At 43.4% G+C, this 26,153-nt stretch overlaps 1 protein-coding gene across 1 annotated transcript in view; it reads right to left on the reverse strand.

Annotated features, from left to right (window-relative positions):
- Positions 1–791: 791 nt before the first annotated feature.
- LOC136577984 (uncharacterized) overlaps positions 792–26,153 on the reverse strand; it is a 1,034,970-nt gene continuing 1,009,608 nt past the window's right edge. The window contains exons 4-5 of the mRNA XM_066577895.1: positions 22,645–22,755; positions 792–985 (exon numbers count right to left, since the gene is read on the reverse strand). Of these exons, the coding sequence (XP_066433992.1) occupies positions 792–985; positions 22,645–22,755 (305 nt within the window). The remainder of the gene's footprint in view (positions 986–22,644; positions 22,756–26,153) is intronic.

Raw genomic sequence — 26,153 nt, forward strand, 5'->3', positions numbered from 1 at the left:
AATTTTTTCCTGGTTGGTCCCTCAGTGGATATTCTGAAAGTTCGTACCTAGAGTATTTTATCGATGGTGACCGACTTGGGTTAGAACACAAACTGGGAAAAATCTTCTCTTGTCCCAAACATAGAATTCAGGTTTTTGGGGTTGCTCCTGGATTCCAAGTTACAAGTGTGCCTTCTACCTCAGGAAAAGGTTGTTAGTAAAGAGGAGTTGCATGAGGGTAATGAACTCCAGGAAAAATTCTCTCAGACAAGCAATATCTTTTCTGAGTCTACTGACTTCATGCATTCCTGCTGTGAGTTGGGCATAATTTTCATTCCAGACAACTCCAGCTTCAAATTTTGAATCTTTGGGATGGATCACCTTCCTTCCTGGACCAGAAGTTCAGCATTTCCAATTCAGTAAAAATTTCCTTCTCTGGTAGACATTACCTGCAAATCTAGAGAAAGGGGTGCCTTGGCAAAAGATCATATTACTACAGCCGTGAGACCCTGGGGATGGGGTGCCAGCTAGAGAGTCACCATATTCAGTGGGATCCACCATGGCAAGTAGAATCCCAAAATGTACAGAGCCATTCTGTTAGCAATGTCCCAGTCCATACACATAATTGCAGGACGACACTTAAAAATATTTTCGGACAATATAACTGTGGTTGCATATGCCAACAAATAAGGGGGTACAAGGACACAGAAATTGAGTATTGCTTTTTAAATTTATCAGAGATCAACACCCTTTTCTCGATGGCAGTTCATTTGACGGGGTCAGAAAATATTGACAGATTATCTCAGCCGGCATCAATAAGGCAGGGGGAATGGATGTTGAATCTGGAGATTTACAACCAGATCTCCAGTCTGGAGAATACCCATTCTCTGGGGAATACCCACTGTAGATCTTCCACATGAGCAATGTTTTGTAGCCTGAAAGAACCGATTGGAAACCATGCATGCAGTTTTTGTAGTGATGACTTTGTAGCCCGTGTGAAAGACGCCTAAAGGAAACATAAGATTACTTACCGGTAATCTTCCATAAGCCAATGGCAGCAGCTCAATGTTCCCTACTCCCCCCCCCTTTTTTTTTCAGAGTTATGATTCATTTTAAGTGCAGATAAAAAAAATGATATGTATACAACAAATAACTATAAGGTTAGGATTAGAGATGAGCGAACCTACTCGTTTCGAGTAATTACTCGATCGAGCACCGCAATTTTCGAGTACTTTCGTACTCGGGCGGGGGGAGGCGTGGCGGAGCGGGGAACAGGGGGGAGCCCTTTCTCTCTCCCTCTCCCCCCCCCCCCCACTCCCCACTGCAACCCCCCACTCACCCACGGCGCCCCCCGAATCTTTTCGCCCGAGTACGGAAGTACTCAAAAATCGCGGCGCTCGGGCAAAAAAGGGGCGTGGCCGAGTACGCTCGCTCATCTCTAGTTAGGATTACACTCCCATGGATTTATGAATATTGCTATGAATTAAGGTGAAGGGTGTGCCTGCCTTTAAAGCGATCTGGGCTGTTCCTGTTTCCTGTCTGGATGGGAGGTGGGCTCTCACTGGTGCTGCCATGGGCTCATGGTAAACCTATTACTGGTAACCAGGGTGTAATATATAGATATGCAATTGATTCTCTTTATTCTCCTGCTCAGTTGTCTATTGGAAGCTGAGAAGTTCTGGTATTCGTCTTGCTGAGGAGCTCTTCAACGCTCATAAGGGTTTAATACAACACGTTTGTGGGATGGAAATTTGTTCAAGCTGGTCTCCATTTTGAGAATACAACATGGCTGCTCCAAATAGGAAGAAAAAAGTTTGGTACATGTTGGCCAGTAACTATTTTGTTTTTCTTACTGAGAGCAATAACGTCTTGTGCAGGCGTGTTACAGTATTGGAAAATGATGTATTCTTTGTCTTATTTTATCTGTGACGCTCCTCAGTTCATTCAGTGTTCCTTTTATTCTACAGTCCGACAGCTTATACAAATGTGCAGGTAATTGATATTGATGAATCAATTGTGAACATAGCTAATATTTTAACTCATGTAATAGCAAAATATTATTCGATCATACTAGTAGTAAAACTATGACTAGTGATTGGTTGCTGATCTTCATACTAGACATCACCCATCCTGTCCTCTTCTCTCTCCTGCTTCCAAGAAAACTGTATATCTAAAAAAATGGTGCCACAGCGATGGTGACGGGGAGGTATTATAATACTCACTGATTGTGCAGCATCCGATGGTACCACGCCGTAATCCACTAGAGCCTAATAAATGCACCAATGAGGGTCATGTACAGGTAGTCGCAGCCAAACCTGCACACATCATGCAACCCTCTCCCATAGTCCACATGGGTAGAACGAAATCCAGGAGGCAAAGGCAATGGAGAGAATCGGGAAGAATAGGCGCTCAATTAGTGCTGAGGTGGATACCAACAATATAAACAAAAAGGTGAAAGACTATTACTTAGATCTGCAGTGGTAAGACCTTAGACCCCCTATCCAAAAGAGTGCACTAGTACTCATAGGCCACTGTTGCTACCAATTGAGACCCCATGATCACATCGCGGGGGGTCCGATGGGTGAGAGATGGAGCCCCTACGTCTGTGTTTTATATGCAGCGGTTGAACTGCCCATGGCATGTAAAATGGGTTCAACAGCAAGGATTTGTGGTTTCTTCAATCTCTGCTGTTGGGGCAGGTCCTAGGCTGTTATCCAACAGGAGACCCATGCCAAATGGTGATGGGGTGTGTGTACTTGTATATAAATTGTAGTGTTTGTTTGTGAGTTGTTAGCTTGAAAAAGACCCAGTTTGGGTTGAAACGTCGCTGATGCTCAAGACCATGGGCTTAATAAAGGTCGTATACTTATTATAAGTCGCTGTGTGGAGTGCTGCCTTCATCATCTACTTTCTCTGGTTTATAAACCATAAATGACATCACAGGAAAAGTATTTACCTCCAAGAATAATTAGAATCCATGATAGGCTACAACTAAAATGTTTAACATAAGTTGCACCTTTTAAAGTGTAACTATAATATACAATAGAACACTATGATTTCACTGGGAAGGAATGCAAGGGAAGGGGTCTGAGGGACCATATTATCTTCTGTCTTATCTCGTACTACTCTCTGGTATATAGAAATCAATTTCACTTAACCCCTTCACTACTTATACTAGCAGCCTGCTGTATCTTCCTAGTCTACAATTTAATAGCAAAAACAATTAACTGATACATTAATCTACAATTTTCTTAACACTCCCCACTTTAGTGTCTCAAATACATATATATAAAAAAAGTAATAATGGGTAGCGCTCCAGACAAATGGAATAACGAATAAGGCAGGATTTATATATAAAGACTCTATGAAAAGGAGAACTCACCCGTGAGGCCGGGCCCGTGGAGCAGGCTCCTGTACGTCAAGGTCCAAGTTTGCGTAACAGATCACCAAGCGTGAAATTGAATTTTCTTGCACTGGTCATTGAAGACATCTCATGGAGAGCGTCATGGTAGGTCCCAGAAGTGGAAAGTAGGCACCACGGGATAAACAAAGCAAATGGATATAGTACAAAAATACCAGCTCTCCAGTGTTACGAAAAAATAGCAGACAAAAGGTATGGGAATATGTTTATAACACCAAAAGTTTAGCAGCATCTAGCACTTACTTCTCAGGGGTGCTTGTTGAAAAGCACCCTTGAATCCCGGAAAGCAGGCAGAATCCAAATAATAAGTAAAGAAAATCTTTATTTTGCGACACGTTTTGTCCGAGCTGACAGCTTGTCCAAGTCTCCGAATGGAGGTGTGGGAGAGCTTCTTCTGATAACAACTGCATCCAGACTTGGTTCTCGGAAAGAACAGAAACAGATGTCATGAAACACTGCACCGTACCTCCTGCTCTAAACTTATTTCTGCTTTGCATTACACACAAGCTCATTCACATCTTATATTGCTCCATTTTGTATCTAGCGGCCATTTTGAGACAGATTCTTCCATATTATGAGCCTGTACCTTCTCAATCCCCCCTAGATACTGTCTCAAAATAAACAATACTTGCATGACTTCTACAGAACGGGGTAAAGTTTGCTTTCCCTATTTCTAACTTATGATCTATGCCCTACCTATCATTGTTGGTCAGCTGTTCAAGAGCTAATCCCTGCCCCGACAACTAATCCTAACTAACTAAACGCGAAGACCTAATAGACACAGAAGGGATCTACAACACACATGCTACTCTTTTCTAATGGCTGGGAAACTAGAGTGGTCACCCCTGTTTCTGTTGAGACAGATCCATAAGGGGACAAATCGCTGTTGTATAATAGGCATATAGCCATTGCCTGGGGTTTCTACATATACGGGAGCGACAGGCACCATCTGATCTGTAAGCTTAGCACAGGAGTGTCTTATGCAGGGTACAATACAGACAGAAAGTAGCAGGAGTATGATAAGAGTAACAAGAATTCCTATCTGTATCAAGAATTGTTTCCATTGTCCATGCAAACCACTCATCTCAGGGCCTAAATTACTCTTTAGTTCTTCTGACAGTGTAGTTCGTTTCTTTATTGCAATAGTCACTTTACCTGTGGGACCTGTATTATCTGGACGTGCCACAGATCTCATCAATCATTTTACAGACACCCCCCTTGGCACTCCTATTGTATATATATATATATACATGTGGATCAAACCTGCCACCTGGATCGTCAATTTCTCTCTTAGTACCGTGTGGTATTGGATTCTCACCCTCAGTGTCGTCTTATTGCACATTTGATTGTATTAATTTGTTCTGATCCCTGAAACAGGGGGCTAGTGTAAGTAGTCAAAGGTGTGTGTTAGAGGAATTGTACCACATTATAGCATGTAAAGGATATGCAGGATCATGAGTTCTGTGCTCCGGGACCCAGGGCCTTTTTGCAGTGCGAGGTGTGGATCCAAGTGGGCTTTCCTTCGAGCTTGACTGCAGTTGGGATGATGAGAACATCTGGTAAGGACCTTCAAACCGGGTTTCTCTCTCAAACTTTTTCACATAGACCCTGTCACCTGGTTTCAGATTGTGACACTTATCTGTAGGACCTGGGAGAAAAGCAGAGACTGCAGAATGTGTTATTGACAATTCCTTGGAGAGACCTATGACAAAATTAACAAGAGAATCATTCCCCAAACTCAGCTACTGTGGCATGTACCCTCCTGGGAAAGAACTAATGGAAGACACTCAATTCAAGATTTGCCCGTTTTCTTCATTGCCTTTTGTATCTACTTTCCCCCTACTCCATGAATAGTAGGGTGTGTGAAAAGCCTGGAATATACCCAAAGCAGACATGATGTGTTGCATTATTTCACCTGTGAAGTGTGTACCTTTGTTTGGCTCAATCACTTCCGGTGCCCCATATCTGCAGATTACCTCATTCATGAGCTTCCGTGCGGTTACCTGCTTATTTACTTTGGCAACAGAGTAGGTCTCCAACCTGAAAAACATCAACAACAACAAGCACATATTCATACTTCCCAACAAGTGGGAGCTGAATGTAGCCAATTTGCAATCCCTAAAATGGGTAGAGTAGCCCTGGCAAGTGTTATGTGGCAATTTTTACTTCTGCCCTGTTGCTTTACGGCAAAGATCATGCAAAATTGGAGAAATGATGCAGCAGCTACAGGAAACCCAGGAGCCACCCGTCCTCGTTCAAGCACTGACATCATTGCTGCTTTGAGAGGTGCGTCTTTCTGTGCATCATGGGGCACAGGGACCGTGGTAGGCAAGTTCTGTTGACTGTTCGCCATACGCCGTCCCTTTTTAGTCCATTTTTCCTTTTCTTCTTTGCTGGCTTGTAACTGTAAAGTCCTTAGTATATCAAAGTCCAAAGTTTTTAGTCAATGTCCAAAGTTTAGTCAAAGTCCAAAGTTATTGTTAAATTCTTCTTGTCTTGCACGGCTTGAGGGCCTCTGCCTTTGCTATGTGGTCTGTGATGGCGCTGCCTCTATCATCTACAGTCTATCATCTAACACATATCTACCAAAATGGTGCTCAGCACACCTTCTGTAAAAGTTAAATTCAGGGCTTTACCAGTTCTATCCCACTGTGTAGGTTCAGACATTCCCCAGTAACGGTTCCCTAGTTCCCCCCCCCCCCCCCAACAAAAAACACTCTCCAGATTCACCAATATTCCTAAAAGTAATACTGCCCCTTCCATCCTGCACTGAAGGTTCCCTGTGGCTATGGGGTTGGATTTCTTCACCGGCTTAGAGACCTCAACCACCTTATGTAGTATCTTCCCCAGTCACCAGGCTATTCAGGGAACCTCTAGCGGACTGTCCCTGCTCTGCCTGTAAAACCTTTTTACAATGGGACAGGTAAATCCAAATTTATCTTTCAACATTCTTAATTGCTGTGGGGGGTGGTGAGGAGTACTTGGTAGAGTCCTTCTCTCTTTGGGGTCTTCCAGTTCTTTTTCTTTATCACTTTTAATAAGGACCCAATCACCTGGTATTATTTCCCTTAGTAATGCTTTGGCCACTGTGGCTGCATCCGACTGACCTGTAGGAAACACTTCTATCCACTTGGTCAAAGAATCTATGGTATAATAACTAGACAATATTTTTGACCTTCACATTTGTTTAATTCAATATAATTCACACCAAATGTGTGGAATAGATACTGAGGTATTGGAAAATACCCCCTTTTTAGTCTTATATTTCCTTGTGCATTGTGTGTTTTAGCACAAACAATACAAACAAAAAAAAATGTTTTTAGAGTAATTTGTGAAGCCATATGCTGTGAATACTTTAGATATGAGTACAACCATATCCCTCCTGTTCGGACATGGCAAAGGGCATGGCTCAATACTGCTGCATATCTACATAGTGACCTTTTTACTCTGTGCCCACTGACAGGCCTTAGTCAGAGCTACTAGTTCTGCTGCCTGCGCAGAGTAGTGCCTTGGCAAGGACCCAGCTATTATGGTCTCTTCTAGTGTAACCACAGCATGCGGTGGCATTGGTGCCATCGAAGTTCTTCCTGGACGACCCATCTACAAAGAGAGTGTATTCAGCATCTGAAGAAATAGGCAGTAAGGTAGATGGATTGAGTGTAGTATAACTCTCAGTTGTCAGGTGTGGTTGTAAGAGCACTAGTGTCATGCAGGAGGGATGTTTGGAAGGACTAAGATATGAGTATAACTCACTGTTTGCGGTACTTTCAGTGTGAGTGGGTGGAACAGCACTATAGTGGCAGAAGGTCTGACTGCTTCAGCTGCCGCTACTACCACTTGTGCACAGGGTGGGAGTGAGCGGGCTACTGGATCTAGTCTGGAAGAGTAGTATGCCAGTGGTCTTTGTTTCCCACCGTGTTCCTGAGTTAACACGGAGGTAATATATTTTTCCCTTGAGTCAACAGCACAAAGTGCTCGTAGTTCGGCAGCCCCCAAGACTGATGTGCCCACCAGAGTCTATTTTAACCTGACAAAGACTTTCTCAGAGGGTGCATCCCACTGGATCCTGTCAGCTGCAGCCAGAGGTTCATCATAGATGAGTCTGGTAAGAAGCGCTGTCAGAGATGCATAATTTGGGATCCAGGCTCTGTAGAAGTTCGTCATTCCCAAAAAAGACATTGTTTGTGGTTTTGGGACCTCCAGAATTGCTTGCTTCCTAATGTCATCCAAATGCCTACCTTTATCTGACAGATTATACCCAAAATATTTAACCATTTGCTGACAGTATTGGAGTTTCTTTCTGTTTGCTTTATGGCCTTACTCATAGAGAAACCTCAAGAGCTCAATTGTGTCCTCCCTACAATACTGCTCACTGTCTGCTGGTAGCAGTATGTCATCCACCTACAGTAGTAGCTGACTACCTCTAGGAGGTTGGAGTGGGCTAAGTTTGCTGACATAGCCTGGTAGAAGATTGATGGAGACTCACAATAGCCATGAGGTACTGTGGTGAAGGTATACCTTCTTCCCTTAGGGATAATAGAAATACCTAATTTTGTTGTCATATCTCATCTCAACAAATTTACAGGACATATTTGAGACAATATAATTGACATTTTACAGGCTTATCTGTCTCTGGCTCTCTTATAACTCGTTCAGGGAGGGATTCCCTGTGGGTCCGGCCATTAACCCCTCTTACCATGATATGACTATTACTACATTTTACATTGGGTAGATATTGCGATGTATTAATGTCCTGGTGGCTCTCAAGTCCACCAGGAAAGTAATTATCCGCCCATTCACCTGGAGATCCTCCAAGTGTTGTACAGCCACCCCTCCTAGTCATTTTTCCTGAGGTGCTTGAGAACATTGTTTCTCAGGACATTCTCAGGCAAAATCACCAAATTTCCCATAGTTCCAACACACATTTAAATCCTCGAGCTGCATCCCATCTCTGTTTCTTCCTCTGCCTCTATTTCCATGTTCCCTCGCTGTCCAATGACCTCTCTGACTTTCCTGAACCATTGTATCACATTCTTCTCCCTATATAAAAACTTTCACTGTCTCCCCTTTTCTTTGTAAAACTTACCTGCACGTTTTGCATATTCCAAAACATCCTGCAATGATCTTGTCCTAAGGGTAACCATGTACCTCATTATAGAACCTCTTGTTTCCTTCTTTACTCCACTTACAAACTCATTCTTGAATGGCCGATTATATGTAGCGTTAGGGTCATCTCTCTCTCCCTGATTATCCTATGGAAGGGGTCTACCATCTCCTCCCCTCCCATTCCAATTTCCTTCTACAGAACTTCAATCTGGCCCTAGAATTCTTCTACCTGCTCTATTTTTTTGCATTCAATTTTTAACTCATTAACCCTCTAAATTGTTTATCAAACTGTCTAAGATGTATTTTTTGTATATGGGTGTGACAGTTTGGGGCTTCTTTTAACCAGACTTCAGCAGCGGATAATCCGTATTTCAGCTGATCATTAGTTGACTTTGTCTGTATTTTATCACATAATTCTTTACAACTAGGAACTTCAAATTTATTTTTAAATCTATATTTGTTTTCCCATGTGGTAGATGGCTGAGAGGTTTGCCATTTTGTCTGTATTTTCTGTATTTTTATCAGCTGTGAAGATGCTATATTGTGTCTCTAATATAATCCTCTGGGGAAAGGAAACATACCCCCCCCCCACCTCCACCAGAATTGAAGGAGCAGTGGATTGTGTCCATAAACTGGTTAAACTGGTTCTAACCAGTTGAAAACCTATCTAGGAATGTCTTTGCGTAAATGGACAGGAAATGGCTGGCTGGAGAGAAACACAGGAAGTATTTCCTTTTGGACAACAAGTCAAGAATGAATAGAGCATGCTCAATGGAAGCTCCTCCAGGGTGAATGATCTTACAGCTACCTCATAAATACCTCCCTATGAGAATGACCTATCAGCACAAAAAATTATGTACCGTAACTGTATCCTAAATTACCTAACTTCCTGATTTGAAACCTTATATAAACAGAATCTTTTTTGGGACACATGACCAGTAGATGTGTGGTCTTTTGAAAAGGTCTCCAGGCCTGTATATTATTCCTATCTAATATGGCAGCCACAATATATCGAATAGCAAAAATTGCGCTAACACCCACTTGTCACAATATTTGACATAGTCAGGATTTAACTTGTGCATGTACCTAACTCCTTCAAGGACTTCCTGTAGTTGATGACAACAACAGAGACGTGCACAGGAGAATGCCTTACAGTTTGTATTTCCCATCATTAGTAATTATGTTCTTGACGTTGATTTGAAAGACAAACAACATAAAACAAGCCTTTGGCCACTGAAATATACAGCGGAACCGCAAAGGGTTCTGACCAGAATCAGTGCTTCGCTATATACACGAAGACTCCTTCTTGCCTTTCTGAGAAGGGCCTGTAAACATCGAACACAATCAAGGGTCTTGTCTGAAAACAACCCACACACTGAGGTTGGTCCTTAATGTGTCCAAGAAGTCAGTGCCCACGTATCAGATCAGCTTATCTCAATCACTCACACATTTGCTTCATGCAGTAGAAGACAACAATACAAATATTACAATATGGTAGTAGGTGGACGCCCTCTTTGTATATTTTTAGTTACTCTATGACACAATATCAAAGAAAAAGTAGTAGGAAGATAATAAGTGAAGTTCCTGGACACTCCTGTGCCCCATGACGTGATTCTCTTTTTTTGTGTACTGCACGGAGTAATTCTTTCCTGTAGCCTTCTCACAATGGCTTTGGTTTCACATAGACTACTGCTATTGTCCCTTGACAACCCATTCGTCTATACTTGCTTCTCATTTACAAAACACACTGTAAATTCTACTAACACTAAACTATACAGAAGAAGAAGAGAGAAGAAAAGTTTAATCTTTGTTGTACTTACTACACGTTATCTGGGAGGCTTCTAAATTCTCAGACTAGTTCAGAAAAACGTTACTGTTTCAGACAGGATGCCTGACTAGCCTCTAATGACGTCTAAGCAAGACAGAGGTGTTTTAATGATCGGAGAGTACTTCAGACCCACCTGTACAGTCAGACTGTCCTTTCCCTCTGCAGTGAGTTTTTCTGGCTCGAAGGACCAAATGTAAGGAGAATTTGTGTTAACCAAGGAGAAGACAATCAGATCTCGTGTAGAAAGCCTGTTGTAGTATCAAATGATTTCTACTTTATTCAAAGTTGCATGTGGTTTATATACCATAAATGACATCACAGAAAAAGTATCTACCTCCAAGAATAATTAGAATACATGATAGGCTACAACTAAAATGTTTAACATAAGTTACACCTTTTAAGGTGTAACTATAATATACAATGAACCCCTATGATTTCACTGGGAAGGAATGCGAGGGAACGGGTCTGAAGGACCATCTTATCTTCTGTCTTATCTCGTACTACTCTCTGGTATATAGAAATGATTTCACTTAACCCCTTCACTACTTATACTAGCAGCATGCTGTATCTTCCTAGTCTACAATCTAGCAGCAAAAACAATTAACTGATACATTGATCTACAATTTTCTTAACAGGTTTAATTTGCATCTGTGATCTGTTCTCTGTTGTGATGCTGCAATAGCAAAAAATTGCGGCATGTTCTATCTTTTGGCTTTTTTGCCTTTTTATGCACCTATGTTTTCATATGAAGCCATCATTTGTTCAATTTGGGTAAAAAAACGCATGACGCACTTTACAAAGCAGACAAACATTTGCCCTATCGCTGCATTTTTTGCCCGCCCAAAAACGCAAACGCCGTCTGGAGGCACCCTTAGGCTGATAGAGTAATTTTGGCGTTTTCCTCTTTCAACATCACAACGCTCTCCATGCCCGATAAACATCTAAATATATATATACTGGATCATCTTTCTTTCTCCATTTGCATGGAGCCATAACCCCCTTCCTGTATTTCTGTAAACTTCCACCCAGTATTTGGAAGCACATTATTTCAAAACAACCTTACTAACAACTAAAACATCAAATAAATAAACTTCTACTGCTAAGACCCACCAGGACCCTATTACATTTACCCCGTCCAAACATAAGCTCGACAATGACACATAAATAATGTTACAACTTGGCAAAGAGGCGAAGAACAGTTTTTATTCCCATTAATCATTGATCCTCCCAGGAAAGTTGGGTTTACATCCTTTTTTCACACCCAACACAGTGTTGAACTATTTATTGATCCTCTGACCTCGTTGCCTCACAGGAGCAATAGTGGGAGAGGGTGCTCGTGAGATTTTCTCTTCCTCTTTCAGTGTCACTATAGGTGTTTTGAGCAAGGCTAAGCCCTCAAGATTTCCCTTTTTTCTTTTCTTTTTCCATCTGCAGAGTTAATCCTATTGACCACCAGCCAGGGAACACGTATAGCCGTTGGAGCTCCTTTTCAGTCCTCCCCTAGACTGCCACCCAGTTGGGTACATGTAGTGGCACTAGGCCACTTAGTAGTAAGTGAGGAAACTGACAGGCAAGTGTTTGTTTTAAGTGTATGTGCTGCCAGTGGCTGCTGTGTTTCCACTGGATTTTGGTGGTGCTGCTGACTATTGAATAAAATAGTTATTCTGACACTTACATGGGCTAAGTGAGCTGCTGTATCACCACCGACCACACCCCCCAGGCAGACATTACCACACCTGTTACACAATGTTAGTCTTACAAGTGTTATCTCCGGTCTCTTCACACTGCACCATGTTGGGCCAAGATTTTCATAGCCCTTTAAAACTGATTGTATGATAGAGAAGAAAGGAAGCACACTCACAGGAAATGCTGACATCGTATAGTTGACTGAACAGCCAGGCCGTTCGTTGTCCCTACTGCATCTCTCGCTGTTAATTTGGACATCATTTTTTAAGACTATGGAAAGGCCAGTCTCCAGGTCTTCCATGTCTTAATATAAAAAAAAATCAGCAGGTACTCGCCTCTCACTGCTTCCTCCATTTGTCTCCTGCCCCTGGCTGTTTTCTGCTGTATGTTTACAGGCAGCTGTGATGTCCCATAAACCTGTTGAGCAGCCATTGACTGCATTCAGGCTTGATCACAGAGTGCTGTCATTGGCTGATGCAGCTTGTTTGTAGACAGGCTCAGCAGCTAAAGTAATGTCACACGGAGATCAGAGCTGATGGTGTAGGATGAACTGGGGAAGAGGTGAATAAGTGATTTTTATTTATTTTTTTAAGGTATGAGGGACCCGGTGACAGAGGTTATCATAACTCAGACAATCCCTTTAACTTCTGAAGAAAGCACTAAAACTTTTTGCTATGAGGTCCTGTGTCCCTTAGGGAAAAAACTAACCTATGGGAGCACAGGACATCTGAAACTATGCAAATTAGCTCTCCACTAGAAGGTAAAAAACTGTTTTTAAAGCGTCCTGTAGGTAGCTGGTAAGAACCCCAAAATATCTATCGATGGCCGTCTTTCTTTTGGGGGAGACTCTGGCCTGGCTAAAATCTTCGTTCATGTTTAATGCATCGGACAATGATTTACAGGGTACCTACCTGAAGGTGGCTTTAGAAAGACCGCTTTCTTCCTTTTAGATAAGAGGTCATTTACATACCTTTTCCCAGGGAGCATTTCTTGTAAAACTGCTTGTCACGTAGCTAGGGGAAGGCTTGGATTGTGGAGTGACTGGTACCCAACTTTCCAAAACTCTACATGTCAACCGGACAAGCGACCATCCCCTTCGGCCACAACTCTACAGCAATCCGCCTAGCCATGTGCTCAAAATCGCTAAGATTGCAAGCTTGAAGTCGTTAGAATACAAATCAGCCTGTATTCGAATTTCCCGGGCTTCTGCACGCATGCGAAGCGAAAGCTCAGATCACGAGCTGATCGGTCTAGCCCACTCCAGAGCTCTAGAATGTCCATACAAATACATGCTGCCACCACCAATGTTCACGGGAGTTGGACCCGAATGCTAATTACCCACAATTATGTCTTTAGAGATTTGGTTTTGTGTTACACAGACGAGGTTCACTAATTAATTGCAAGTTTAATTCTAAAAAGTAGCAGTGCTTATTTACAGAAAAATACAACAAATATTACAAGGCAAGAGGCATACATATGATATGACAGACAATATTAAAATAAGAGGATTAAAGTAAGTGTTACTATTCTTTGTGTGGAGTCACGCAGAAAATCAGGACAAGCTACACGCATAGTGCACTCCAAGGGGCTGACCCTGAGCACACGTCCCTGTGTGTTTTTTATTTATTTATTTTTAACCCTCAGTGAGGTAACTCCCCTTTAGCTCCTTCCAGTCTCTGTGGGGGTCTGGCTTACATTGAAGCACATGGACATTGAATTCCATATTTCTTTCATAACTCCATGTGGGTGGGACCCACAATGAAAATATTAGGGTGATGTTTCCGCTCATGATTTTACATACGTTTTGAGGCCCCCTACCAGGGGGATCGGACATAGAAACCCAAAACCACAGATCTGGGAAAGTATGAGCAAAGATAGGAGTATCCAACAAAGATAGGAGCCCCTGCATCTTATTCGTGGTGATGCGACATTTCGCAAAATATCCTTGTTAGCCGGCTGCGACGTACAGGTCAGTCATAATTCCAAAATTACATTTTTTCTTTGTTTAAAGCAAAGTCCCTTTGTTTGGATTTGGCTCCCAAAGTTATGAAGTCCGTCTGTAAGCAGCTTGGAGAATGGGGAGGAGAACTTACTGGCTTGTCAACGTCCTTATCTCCTAATGTAAACCTTTTCTAGCTCTGGTTTAGCAGGGGCTGTAGTACATCACAAACCCCCTGGAGGGATGTGCCAATCTTTCTGAAACCTGCTTCAATGCTCCCTTTTAGCACCCAGCTTTCCTAGATGCTGAAAAGCATTTAACCCTTCCAACTACAAACTTCAAAGCAGTGTTGCAAAACCACATGACACTAAGGTAGCCGCCTCATACTGTATGGGTTAACATAAAAATGGACGCTGAGACACGCAGAATGTCAGATAGATCGACAGGCTAAAGCCTCTACATCCCTCGATCTATCTATCTCACACCTAGTAAGGGCAAAATCAAGGGGGAAGGATGACAACTGAACTTTCCGAATGTCCTGAATGGCAGCTGATTGATAGTGTCCCCCCACCACACCCCAGCTGTCCATTATCAATCTGTTTATATTGAACTGCTTACCTCAGTTGACTGCCCCTACAAGGAGAAACACTACCCCTGATGGCTCATATGAGGCTGTTATCTTAATCTGACACAGAAAGATTTCATTATTTTAGTTTAAATGATAAGAATTTGTGAAATTGACTTAATATTAATCTTTTGGTTGATCTACTGTATGCAGATAGGGGTTCTGGTGAACAGAGACAGAAGCAGACAGCTCTATACACTTTGCACTTTGCAGTGGACAAGCTTGGTACTGCAGGCACTAGTCCCATGAAGCTGCCTACTTCCAACTCCACACACTAAACAGCTTATCAGTGGCAAAACCACCCCCCACAAACTATTGATGACCCATCCTGAGGACATCTCATCAATAGTTGAAGCCTGGATAACCCCTTAGGCCAGTGATGGCGAACGTTTTAGAGACAGAGTGCCCAAACTGCCACCCAAAACCCACTTATTTATCTCAAAGTGCCAACATGTCAGGGGGCAGGGGTTATCACAACATACGATTTTACCTCTGTTGTTATAAAAAGGACACGGCCGCTTTAAGACAGACTACATGCAGATTTTAACTGCTTTCTGGATGCAAAAATACTGCAGAATGGCCTCAGTGGAAATTACTGTGGAAAATTCTGCAGCATTTCTGCATCCAAAAAGCAGTCAGTCTGCACGTTGTCTATTTTAAAACAGCCCTGTCATCCCACAGCGGCCCCCAGAATAATAGTGACATCCCACGGCGGCTTCAGCGGTAATGGCGACATCCCACGGCGGCCCCAGCGGTAATGGTGACATCCCACGGCGGCCCCAGCGGTAATGGCGACATCCCACGGCGGCCCCAGCGGTAATGGCGACATCCCACGGTGGCCCCAGCGGTAATGGCGACATCCCACGGCGGCCCCAGCGGTAATGGCGACATCCCACGGCGGCCCCAGCGGTAATGGCGACATCCCACGGCGTCCCTAGCGGTAATGGCGACATCACTCGGGAGGGAGGGCTCTGCGTGCCGCCTCAGGCACGTGTGGCATAGGTTCGCCACCACTGCCTTAGGATAACTTCACAAAGGTGACAGCGATATCGGTCTGTGAGACACAGCCTGATATCGCGCTCGCCAACTGGTGATTTCCCCATAGTTGCATCACTTTGGGAAAGTTGCAATCTTCTTATGCAACTGTCAGCCGTGGCGAAGGATCGTGGAGTTTCTCCCATTGTTTTCAATGGGAAAACCTTGCATTGCACCACACGCACCTAGTGTGCTGCCGCCAGGCCCATTGAAAACAACGGGAGATGCGATGGCACGCACAAAGATAGGGCATGCTGTGACTTCTTTACCGCATTGCACCACTTGAGTATGACTCCCATCCAAAAGAATGAGTTTATATTTGTGAGTTTTTTGCATTTCGCAGCGAACTAATCTTGCTCACTTTTCTTGGATGCGTGAAAACAGCATTAAAGTACACAGCATTTTTTTCTTGCTTTTTCATCTTCGCATGCTGAAAGCCAAAATTTCTTCTGTCTAAGTAGCTGTATGAGGACTTGTTTTGCACACTAAGTTGTATTTTTTTACTTGCACCATTTAGGAATATGTATTCCTTATAGATTTATTACTCCTTATTGTGGGGAAATGGAAAACCAACTGCAATCCTGACAGGTTTTTTTCACACTATAAATGTTTTCCGTATTCTGCGGATCAGTACCAAATCTATATCGCTTTTTATATTTTACTACTTTTGCAGTATTCTGAGCCCCATAACCTTCTTATTTCATCTACAGAGCTGTGTGAGGGTTTAGGGCGGGTTCACACCTGCTTTAGGGCTTTGTAATAATTCCATTTTTCTGTTCTGCTTTTGGATCAGAGGAGCAGAATGAAAATGGAAATAAATCTTTCAGTTCTTTCCCATTTATTTCAATGGCTTGAAAAAATGGATTGCTTTCAGTTTGTTTCCGTTCCTTTATGGTTTTGTCTTTCTAATTGGAACAAATGATGAAGTCTGCACTGCTATTGGTTCTGGTAAAAACTGAACCGTAATGCTATGGAAGCAAACTAGGAACATTACATTCTTAAAAAAAAAACAAAAAAACTTTGAAATCAATGGGGTAAAAAAATCCAGTTACATTAATTTCTGTCTTAATTCCGTTACGCTGCTCTAAAATTAAATGGAGAAGATAGTATAACTAAAAGTCATAATGAAAGTGTGAATGTAGCCTTATTTTGCAGGACAGGCTTCAGTTTTGATGCTCTTCTGGGGTATGTACAACTTTGTGATCACTTTTTTTCCATGCTTTTGAAAGTGAGGTGGCCAAAAAACAGCAATGACTGTGCGAGATACATAATGTAATGCATACGTTTTATAGTATAGATCTTTTTTTTTTTATTTATTTACATAAAACATTTTAATGTTGTGGGGTTCACTATAGGGGTGATATTGCCTCCATCAAACCCTTTAGAGACTGCAGTGAAAGCAGGGTGTCAGATACAATATACAACAGTCACCTGCTTAACATATGCCACAGTCCTACCCTCCCATGATTTAAAGATTTACGACATATTAATAGACATTTCCAAAAAATTAGCAAATTACTGGAAGACTGTACACTCTACCATTGGAAGGATACTACACGTGCAGATCCCAGAAACTCCATTATAACTTGCTCATATTGAAGTGGTGATCAGACATAACCCCGGTCTCCCCCTTCTCTTCTTTATTTAATGTTATTTATTTATTTTAGTTTATTTGCACTCTTTTCCTTCTCTCTTGCCCCTCTCTTCAAAATTCAGTCTCTTGTAGGACTCTCTTCCCCTTTCTTTCTGCTAACAACCCATTATTAAGTGTTCAGTATGATTAGATGAAACCAAGTTCACAACAACCAGACATGCAGGTCAGCCGTTTGGGCATACCTATAGTAAACGACAAACCTGGCAGTTCAACTACAGCCACTGACCGTAATGTACGCAAAGCGCTAGACCTGCTCTCATTTAGATCAAAGACTGTCAGGCTCTAATCCATGTATGTGTTTTAATTTAGGCTACTCATGAGGGATCTCTTTTGTTATGTACTGGAAAAATGTTAAATTATGAAAATAAAAAAGTGGGCAGGGCTTAGTGTTAGGAGGCGTTGCCACTTGCAGCCCATTAAATTTGCTATAATTTACACTAGGAGCTGGGACTAATTTATAGATTAAATCCATTTTAGATTGAATATAGTATGGATTTCAGATTTGCTGCACTGATAAACAAAGGATGCCCCAGATGCATTAAAAGGCTCGTGCCTCTTAGGCCTTAGTCAGACGGGCGTTTTTAGCCGCGATTTGCGCATGCGCATGCGTCCGGCGATTTTATAAAACCATTGCTTTGCAATGGTATCGGACACATGAGCGCTTTTTATGCGCTCGTCCGATAAATTATAGAACAGAAATCGCAGATTCCACCTATCTGCGATCTGCGATTTCTGTTCTCTTCTCTATATGCGCTCAATGGGGCCGGCGGCAGCAGCGCCGACCCCATTGAGAACATATAGAAGACAAATCCTTCTTCTCTGCCACAGCTGTAACAGCTGTGACAGAGAACGATGTTTGCCCATTGAATTCAATGGAGCCGGCAATACAGCCGGTCCATTGAAAGCAATGGGCTGCCGGAGTGCGCGGGGTGAATTGTCGGGAAGGGCTTAAATATATAAGCCCTTCCCTGCAATTCATCCCAAAATGTGTTAAAATAAAAAAAAATTGGATACTCACCTTTCCGCTGCAGCCGGAGTCCAGCCGTGGCCGCTGTCAGTTCTCCTGAACTGCTTCACGGCACTATTCAGCCGGCGGGGCTTTAAAATCCCCGCCTGCTGAATGATCTGCCTCTGATTGGTCACAGCCCTGACCAATCAGAGGCAGGTTTCACTCACACACCCATTCATGAAGGTGAGTGACTGCTGCCTCTCAGCGCTGAGCCAATCAGGGGCAGGTCTGACTCACATCCATTCATGAATGGGTGTGAGACATGCCTCTGATTGGCTCAGCGCTGAGCCAATCAGGGGGCAGGTCTGACTCACACCCCCTTCACACCCACTGCAGGACGGCCGCGCGGAGCTCCGGCTGCCGGGAGAAGGTGAGTATATAATATATTTTTTATTTTTACACATTTTAGGATGAATTGCAGGGAAGGGCTTATATATTTAAGCCCTTCCCGACAATTCATCCCGGGCTCGCCCGCAGCGCATTGCTTTAAATGGAGCCGGCTCTATTGCCGTCTCCATTGAATGCAATGCGCTGGACAGCTCCGGCCCGTTTCTAATGAAACGCGGCTAGGAGCCGATTTTCGGGCGATTTGCGCGCACCGGTCACGCGATTTGCGGATGCGCATCCGTCATGCGATCCGCAAATCGCGTGAAAAAACGCCCGTGTGACTAAGGCCTTATAGTGCATTTAGACATTCACTTTTCATGCAGTTTAAACACTGATCATTTAGTGTTCCGCATAGGAATGTGAGACATTAAACGATTAGTAAGCGAGTACTGCGCGATTCTCAATGAGAATCATGCAGTCTAAGCGGGTTGCACGTGTGCGAATGAGCTGGTGATCAGCTTATTACCTCGGGCAAACAAGAATAGTGAGATTCTTGTTCTGTCTAAGGCTGGATTCAGACGAACGTATATCGGCTGGGTTTTCAAGCCCAGCCTATATACGGCATCTCTCTCTGCAGGGGGGGGGAGCCTGGACGAGCCAGGAGCAGTGCTCTGAGCTCCTGCCCCCTCTCTGCCTCTTCTCCGCCCCTCTGCACTATTTGCAATGGGGAGGGACGGGGCTAATTATCATAACTTAGTCCCGCCCCTGTCCCGCCTCCTTTCATTGTAAGTAGTGCAGAGGGGCAGAGAGGGGGCGGGAGCTAAGTTCCTGCTCTTGGCTCTTCCATTCCCCCCCCCTTCCCCGCAGATGAGGACACCATATATCAGCTCGGCGTGAAAACTGAGCAGATATACAGTCGTCTGAATCCACCCTAAAAGGGTCATTAGTACGTTTGTGAACTTCACACTAGTGCAGTCTTTACTTATTCTGACGTATAAAATACCGGTAAATTTTGTCCCTTTGGACAAAAGCTACATATTTTTTTGAACTCGTGAAATTTCTTTTGGATACAGCAATAAAATCCACGATGACATCCGCCCGTGATTCACAGATCTGGATGCGGATTATCAAGGTAAATTTATTTTAGGAAGAAATACTCAATGGCAGGAATCTATCAAGTGATTTACATTCATCTTTTGTTATAGAAAAGTCAGAAATCATGGTGCACACCATAATTGAAACTTTCCTCGTCATGCACTTCTTAAGAAGTGAGAATAGTGGGTGGGATTAACAGAGGGGGCGTGGCCAGCTTCTTTCCAACAGATTTATTATTCCTAAAGACAGAAAGATGCAAAAACCTGAACACAAACCTAGATTTCATTTTCTGTCTTTAGGACGCCCAAGATGCTCCAGATTTATTAAGAGGAGGCTCAAATTTCTTTTCACAGACAATGGAAAAATCCCCCTATTTTACACCGTCCAGGATTGTACAGATAGTTGTCAGCCCTGGATACGAGGTGACACAATACCTACAGATACAACATTGCTGCATCACAAAGCAGTTATCTGTAGAAATGTCAGACAGATGGAAATCCCATTGTTCACTGTGAGACGTGCTGGGGGCAACGCCGGCTCTTGGAGAACGGAATGTGCTGTATCTTAAGGTTTCTTTTCTTTTTTGCTTTTTTTCCCCCCTTTATCCGCAGGTATTTCTTCTCCCCTCAAAGTCACTGCAGTAAGAACAGATACACTTCATCACATACATTTCCCAGCAGCTATTTACAGAGGATCAGGAGTCGTTAAAGGGGTTCTGCCATGATGGAAAGTTATCCCTATACACAAGATAGAGGATTATGTTCAGATCAGTGGGGTCCCAGCAGCTGAGAAGGGGGCTCTGGGGCATCCTGAATTGAGGGCTTGTACTCTATCTCCATTGGTCCAGCTGAAATGAATGGAGCAGCTGAACACAGATGCGACTAGCGCTGCCCTCACTTCAGGTTGCATTGGAGCCCTGTTCTTGGAATCAGAACCCCACCGATATGAAAGTTATCCACAGGATAGGAAAAAACTATCAAATATGTTACTATTCCTTTAATTCTGCAGAATGAGATTAGAAACATGACTGCCAGCAGCTGCTTCTCTGCTGTGATCACTCCTGTCTGACAGGCTGGTTGCTATGAATACATTTATATGTATAAAGGGATTCTGTCACCTCTGAACGCCCCGAACTCCAGTAATCAGTCGATAGTTTACAGGATGCTGATTTTGTATCTTTATACTCGTCCTCTCCATGTGTGTCCTTTCTATGTGTATCACTCCGTGGTCCCCTCTGTGCGTTACATTCCCCGTATCCTGGCACACAGTAGGGGCAGGCGAGTGAGTATAAGGGCTCATGCACACACGTGTATTTAGCTCGTAAATTTTTACATGCAAAACACGCAGTAAATATGTGTGTAAAATGCTTCTTTACTGCGCATTTTATGCACCACACTAAGCTAATTGTGAATTATACATACCAAAATAGGACATGCTGCTTTTTTCACGCATGCAAGAAACGCAGGTCTGAATGGCTGAATGTAAATCGATGGTCTTTTAGCACTGCGTACTACGTACACAATGCACGGGCTGAATACACTTATGTGAGTGAGCTTTTAAAATAAAGTACAGATTGGAAATCCGTGCCCATTAAACAATTCGCTTTAGTTTGGCGTTTCTGAGGAAATGGCATCTCTTTAAGGCCTTTTTCACACAGGCGACAGCGATATCGCATTGTGTGATATTGCTGTGTTTTCTCATGGTGAGATCGCGATTTTGTGTTGCTACAAAGTCACAAGACTTTGTAGCGCTCTCTTGTCGGGATTTTCAGCCGAGGGGAGGGGGAGAAATAGCCCTACCCCGAAAATGAGCCCTATCCGCTGTCCTCTCCGCCGTGTGTCTCCTCTGCAGCTCCTGCACTTGTCTTTAGTATTATGCCAGAACGCTTCCTGGATTGTTGGTTCAAAAGCCCCACCTCCAGGAAGCGCTGGCTCTGATTGGTTCTCGAGCACTGTGGCTCAGCGTATCAGAGCCAGCGCTTCCTGGAGGTAGGGTTTTTGAACCAACAATCGAGGAAGCGTTTTGGCAGAAGACTAAAGACAAGTGGCGGAGAGGACAGCAGCTGTTAAGGCTTATTTTAGGACTTTGTGCTGTAAAAGTTGCATTGCACAGCACGAAAACCTAGTTTTTATGCGATGCAACACAAAAGAAAGCTCTATAGAGAAACAAAACATTGTAGGATGCTAAATATTGTCGTGATTTGCAAAAAAAAGGTTTCCCCTTACAATGTAGCAGTCTACAAAACATTGCTAATGTGAAGGAACCCATTGAAAAGCATTGGCTTCACATACATGTGATTTTATAACACTGCCGCATTGCGGGGAAAAAAAAAAAAATCACATGATTTTGTCACCTGTGTGAAAGTGGTCTAAAGGAAATCTGTCGGGGAATTTTCTGATGCCGAACCACAGGCTGTATGAAATCCCAATGGCACCCATATTAGCAATGGGTTGTATAAAAGGGAGCTGAGGATGGGGAGAAGTATATATCGGCACGGCTTCTTCCTGCCAGCTCAACTAGACTGACTGTTTGCTCCCTATTTGTGTATAATGCAGTGCTGACACTGGTTCTTAAGTACATGAGTTCCCATCTGCCATTTTTATACAGTTATTATTGCACTTTGAAATGCTGTATATAGGTTTAATCTTACTCTAGGGTAGTAAAGGGGTTAACGGTTATAATACATCCCTGTTGGTCTAATGCAGTGAAGGGGCTATCGGTGGTCTAGGGCAGTGGAGAGGTTAATTGTTATGTACATTCCCTAGTATTCTAGGACAATAAAGAGATAAATGTTACATCCCTGATGGTCTAAGGCAGTGAAGGGGTCAGCTGTAAATGGGATTATAGACAGGGGTAAGATGTGATCCATGTGTTACTATTACATGTACTAGGGATGTGAATATTATCGTGAAACCTTGTGCACCCGGTGAAGAATCTTACCTGCCGGAAGCTCCCGATTTTCTGCATTGACATTTCTGTCATGTTGCTGTTGCTCAGGAATTTGATGCAGGAGAGTCTTGCTGTCCTTGTTCTCAACTAAATACCATCCATCTGGGGAGAAACAAATCTTATTGCGTCTCAATAAAAAATGAGACTGTACAAAGTACAGCCGGAGCCACATTTACAATTTTCTGCATTTCAACATATTACATGTTTAAGAAGGTAGAACAAAACATTACAAAAAAGGCAAATGTAGCGCTGTGGTAACCAGCAAGTCGTAAGGAAGTTGGTAGATGCCCACAGGGATGATGTAGAGAGATGGCACCAAAATCAGAACTCAGTAGGTTAAAGAGGTTTTCCTGGACTGGATAATTGATGGCCTATCCTCAGGAAAGGTCACGAATAGTTGATAATTAGAGACCCCCATCGATCACCTGTTTGCTAGGCCACTAAGTGCATGGAGTGGGAAGCAGATACTACAGGCAAAGTACCCATTCAAGTGAGAAAGACAGAGAAACGTCTAACTTGATAATTTATTGGAAAAGGAGAAAATTCTCCAGCCATGTGTGTGTATGTGGGGGAAAAATGTGATTGTTCTCAGTAAGAGAAACGACGTAGTCTTGTAGATATGATACCTTTTAATGGCTAACAAAAATACATGATGTAATAATAGCGAGCTTTCGTACCAACGCAGGGTACTTCTTCCGGCTAATGGATTGGATCTGAAGAGGCATGGATATTTATACACACTTATAACATACATACTTATGACAAGGCACAGATATGGATGTGATTGGTTCGCACTTATGTATGTGGGGGAAGATGTTGCTCCATGGTGGGGGCAAGGGCACAAAAACATAAACACAAAAAACAAAGTGACAAGAGAACAGACAGAGTCTTGCTTTAACTTGGGTTTCCAGAGAGTTGAGGGCGGCTCCATGCAGGATACAGATTCCAATCTATGTCTGGAGACCATGATCCAACCATGTGTGAAGGGGAGGTAACCAGAGCAATCATATACCATCTGGAAAAGGTCATGTCTCCAATTAGTATTTTCTAGGAAGTTCCTGAAGGCATGGAGACAGGATGGCTAGGAAACATTCCCTTTGCAGCCCAGTCACCGGGCTAAGGACTCATTCACACGGGCGTTGCAACTAAATCTCCTGTTCTCTCACCCATTCACATGGCTGGGTGTGGCGTATATATGCTGCAGCCTGGAACGCTGTCGGCTGAGCGAAGAGAGTTTAGTGCTGTTAATCTCACTCGCCCTCCCTTCGCTAGTTCAGCGTGGCAATAGAAGCTCCCATAAAAGCCTATGGGAGCTGCCGGCAAAGGAAGGCGGAGGGAGTTTAGCAGCACTAGCTGTGCTAAAGTCCCTCCCCTTGCCGGCAGCTCCCATAGGCCAGTTAGATGGCCGTGATTTTCAGCCATTGTGTTATCACGGCAAAATAGCTGCAATAAATTGCTCGTGTGAATAAGCCCTTAGGCCACTCACACAGTCATTTTTTTTACGGTGTTTTAGCAGGTGTTTGAAACACCCGCTAAAAACACTGTACTGAGCCTCCATTGATTGCAATGGGGCTTTTCAGACGTGTTTTAGCATGACGTTTCTAATGCCGCGATAATCAAATGCTGTCTCTTCCTGGCTATTTTAGTGCGTTTCAGCGCTTTTTATCGCACGCAATCGGCCATTGCAATGATGGGGTGCTTTTAAAAAAGCTGCATTTTTCCAAACGCCTGTGTGAGATTGGCTTTACTTGTTAACGAATATGACAGTCCTGGGGCCTGATAAATAACTGCAGCCGGGCTGCTTAGTCACAGTGTCTGGTGAGTCAGATACAAATGTGGTTTTAAGGCCTCCTTCACACGGGCGACAAAGTCGCACTACTACAGTGCTACAAATCGCATGTAAAAGAGCCCATCCTTTCCTATGGGTTCCTTCACACATGCGATGTTTTGTGGCATGCGACAACCCGGCACAAAAACATCGCAGGTCCGGCGATATGCCCGCGACTCATGAGGTTTTGTAGCCCATGTTTCCCTATGGAGCCTTCCTCTCTGTTGCATCACACGAAAACGCGGTTTTCGTGCGGTGCGATGCAACTTTGACAGTAACAAATGCTGCTGTCAATGCTATAATCTAAGCCCTAGCTGCAGAAAAAAAACCCACACATACATCACCTTAGAAGACATTCACCGAGCACTGGCTGTGATTGGCTAAGCGTCAGCCAATCACAACCAGCGCTTCCAGGAGGCAGGGATTTTTCAATCCCTGCCAGAAGATGAAGAGGAGAAAAAGTGACGGGACCCAGGGAGAAGCTGCGGCGCCCCGGACAGCACGGGAGAGGTGATTGCATACTTTTTTTTCTTTTCTTCAGCTACAGCTTATTTTTGGGATTAGGGCTTGTATTTCAAGCTCCCCTTCCCCGAAAAACCTTGCATGTGATGCTACAAAGTCGCGTGACTTTGTAGCATCACATGCGACTTTGTAGTGCTACAAAATCGCGGTTTTGCCGCGAGAAGAAGCAGCGATATTGCACGAACCAGCGATGTGACATCGCTGCGATTTTCTCGTGGCGATGCCGCGTCGCCCGTGTAAAGGAGACCTTAATGCAACTTTAAATTTTACAGACGGATGTGTTCAAGAGTCACTAAAGGTCCATTTGCAACGGGATGATTATCATTCAGTGTTGTTCAAATCCCCACGCTTCCACAGGAGTTTGAACGATACTCGTATTTATTACATCTTTTGAGTAAAACCTATCCATAACAGCAAACTGGGTGGAACCCTCAAGTGTTGGCAGAAAAGTAAGTGAATACCCCCTAAGGGTATATTCACACATAGCAGAAATGTCATTGAATGTTTTAAATCCGCAGCAAGATCCACAGTATTTACGCAAAAGATACAGTCAAAATCTGCACAAATGCTCATTAAGGGCGCCCACCCACTGGCGTTTGCGATTTTCGTGCGTGAAAAACGCCGCGTTTTCTGCGCGTTTTTCGCGGCGTTTTTTGCCGCGTTTTCGCGGCGTTTTCGCGGCTTTTCCATTAATTTCCATTGACTTTCATGGGTGCATTAGGAGAAAAATAAGGACACATATGCAACTGACAGTTCCTATGTTAAAAAACGCAACGCAACGCAACGCAAAACGCCAGTGGACAGGAGTACATTCAATTCTAATTGCTCTGCAGGAAAAACGCAAAACGCAAAGAAAAAAAAATCGCCAGTGGGTGGGCGCCCTTAAGGCTGCCTGTGAAGGGGCACGCTGACGGCATAAAGAGTTGTGATATGACGGGAGCGCTATAGCTGCTGAAATCAGCTGCATACAGGCTACTGATTCAGAGTCAAAATCTGCACTGATGGTGCAGATTGTGACTCTGTTTGTTTTGCGGTAATGGTGTGGATTTTGGTGTGGAATTTTCGGCAATGGAAAATCCCCAGCGTTTATGAGGTGTGAACAGATCTTAAGGCCTCTTTCAAATGGATGATTTTCTGCTTCAAAGTTACT

This window comes from Eleutherodactylus coqui, chromosome 8 (genome assembly GCF_035609145.1).
Source record: "Eleutherodactylus coqui strain aEleCoq1 chromosome 8, aEleCoq1.hap1, whole genome shotgun sequence".
Taxonomy (NCBI): Eukaryota; Metazoa; Chordata; class Amphibia; order Anura; family Eleutherodactylidae; genus Eleutherodactylus; species Eleutherodactylus coqui.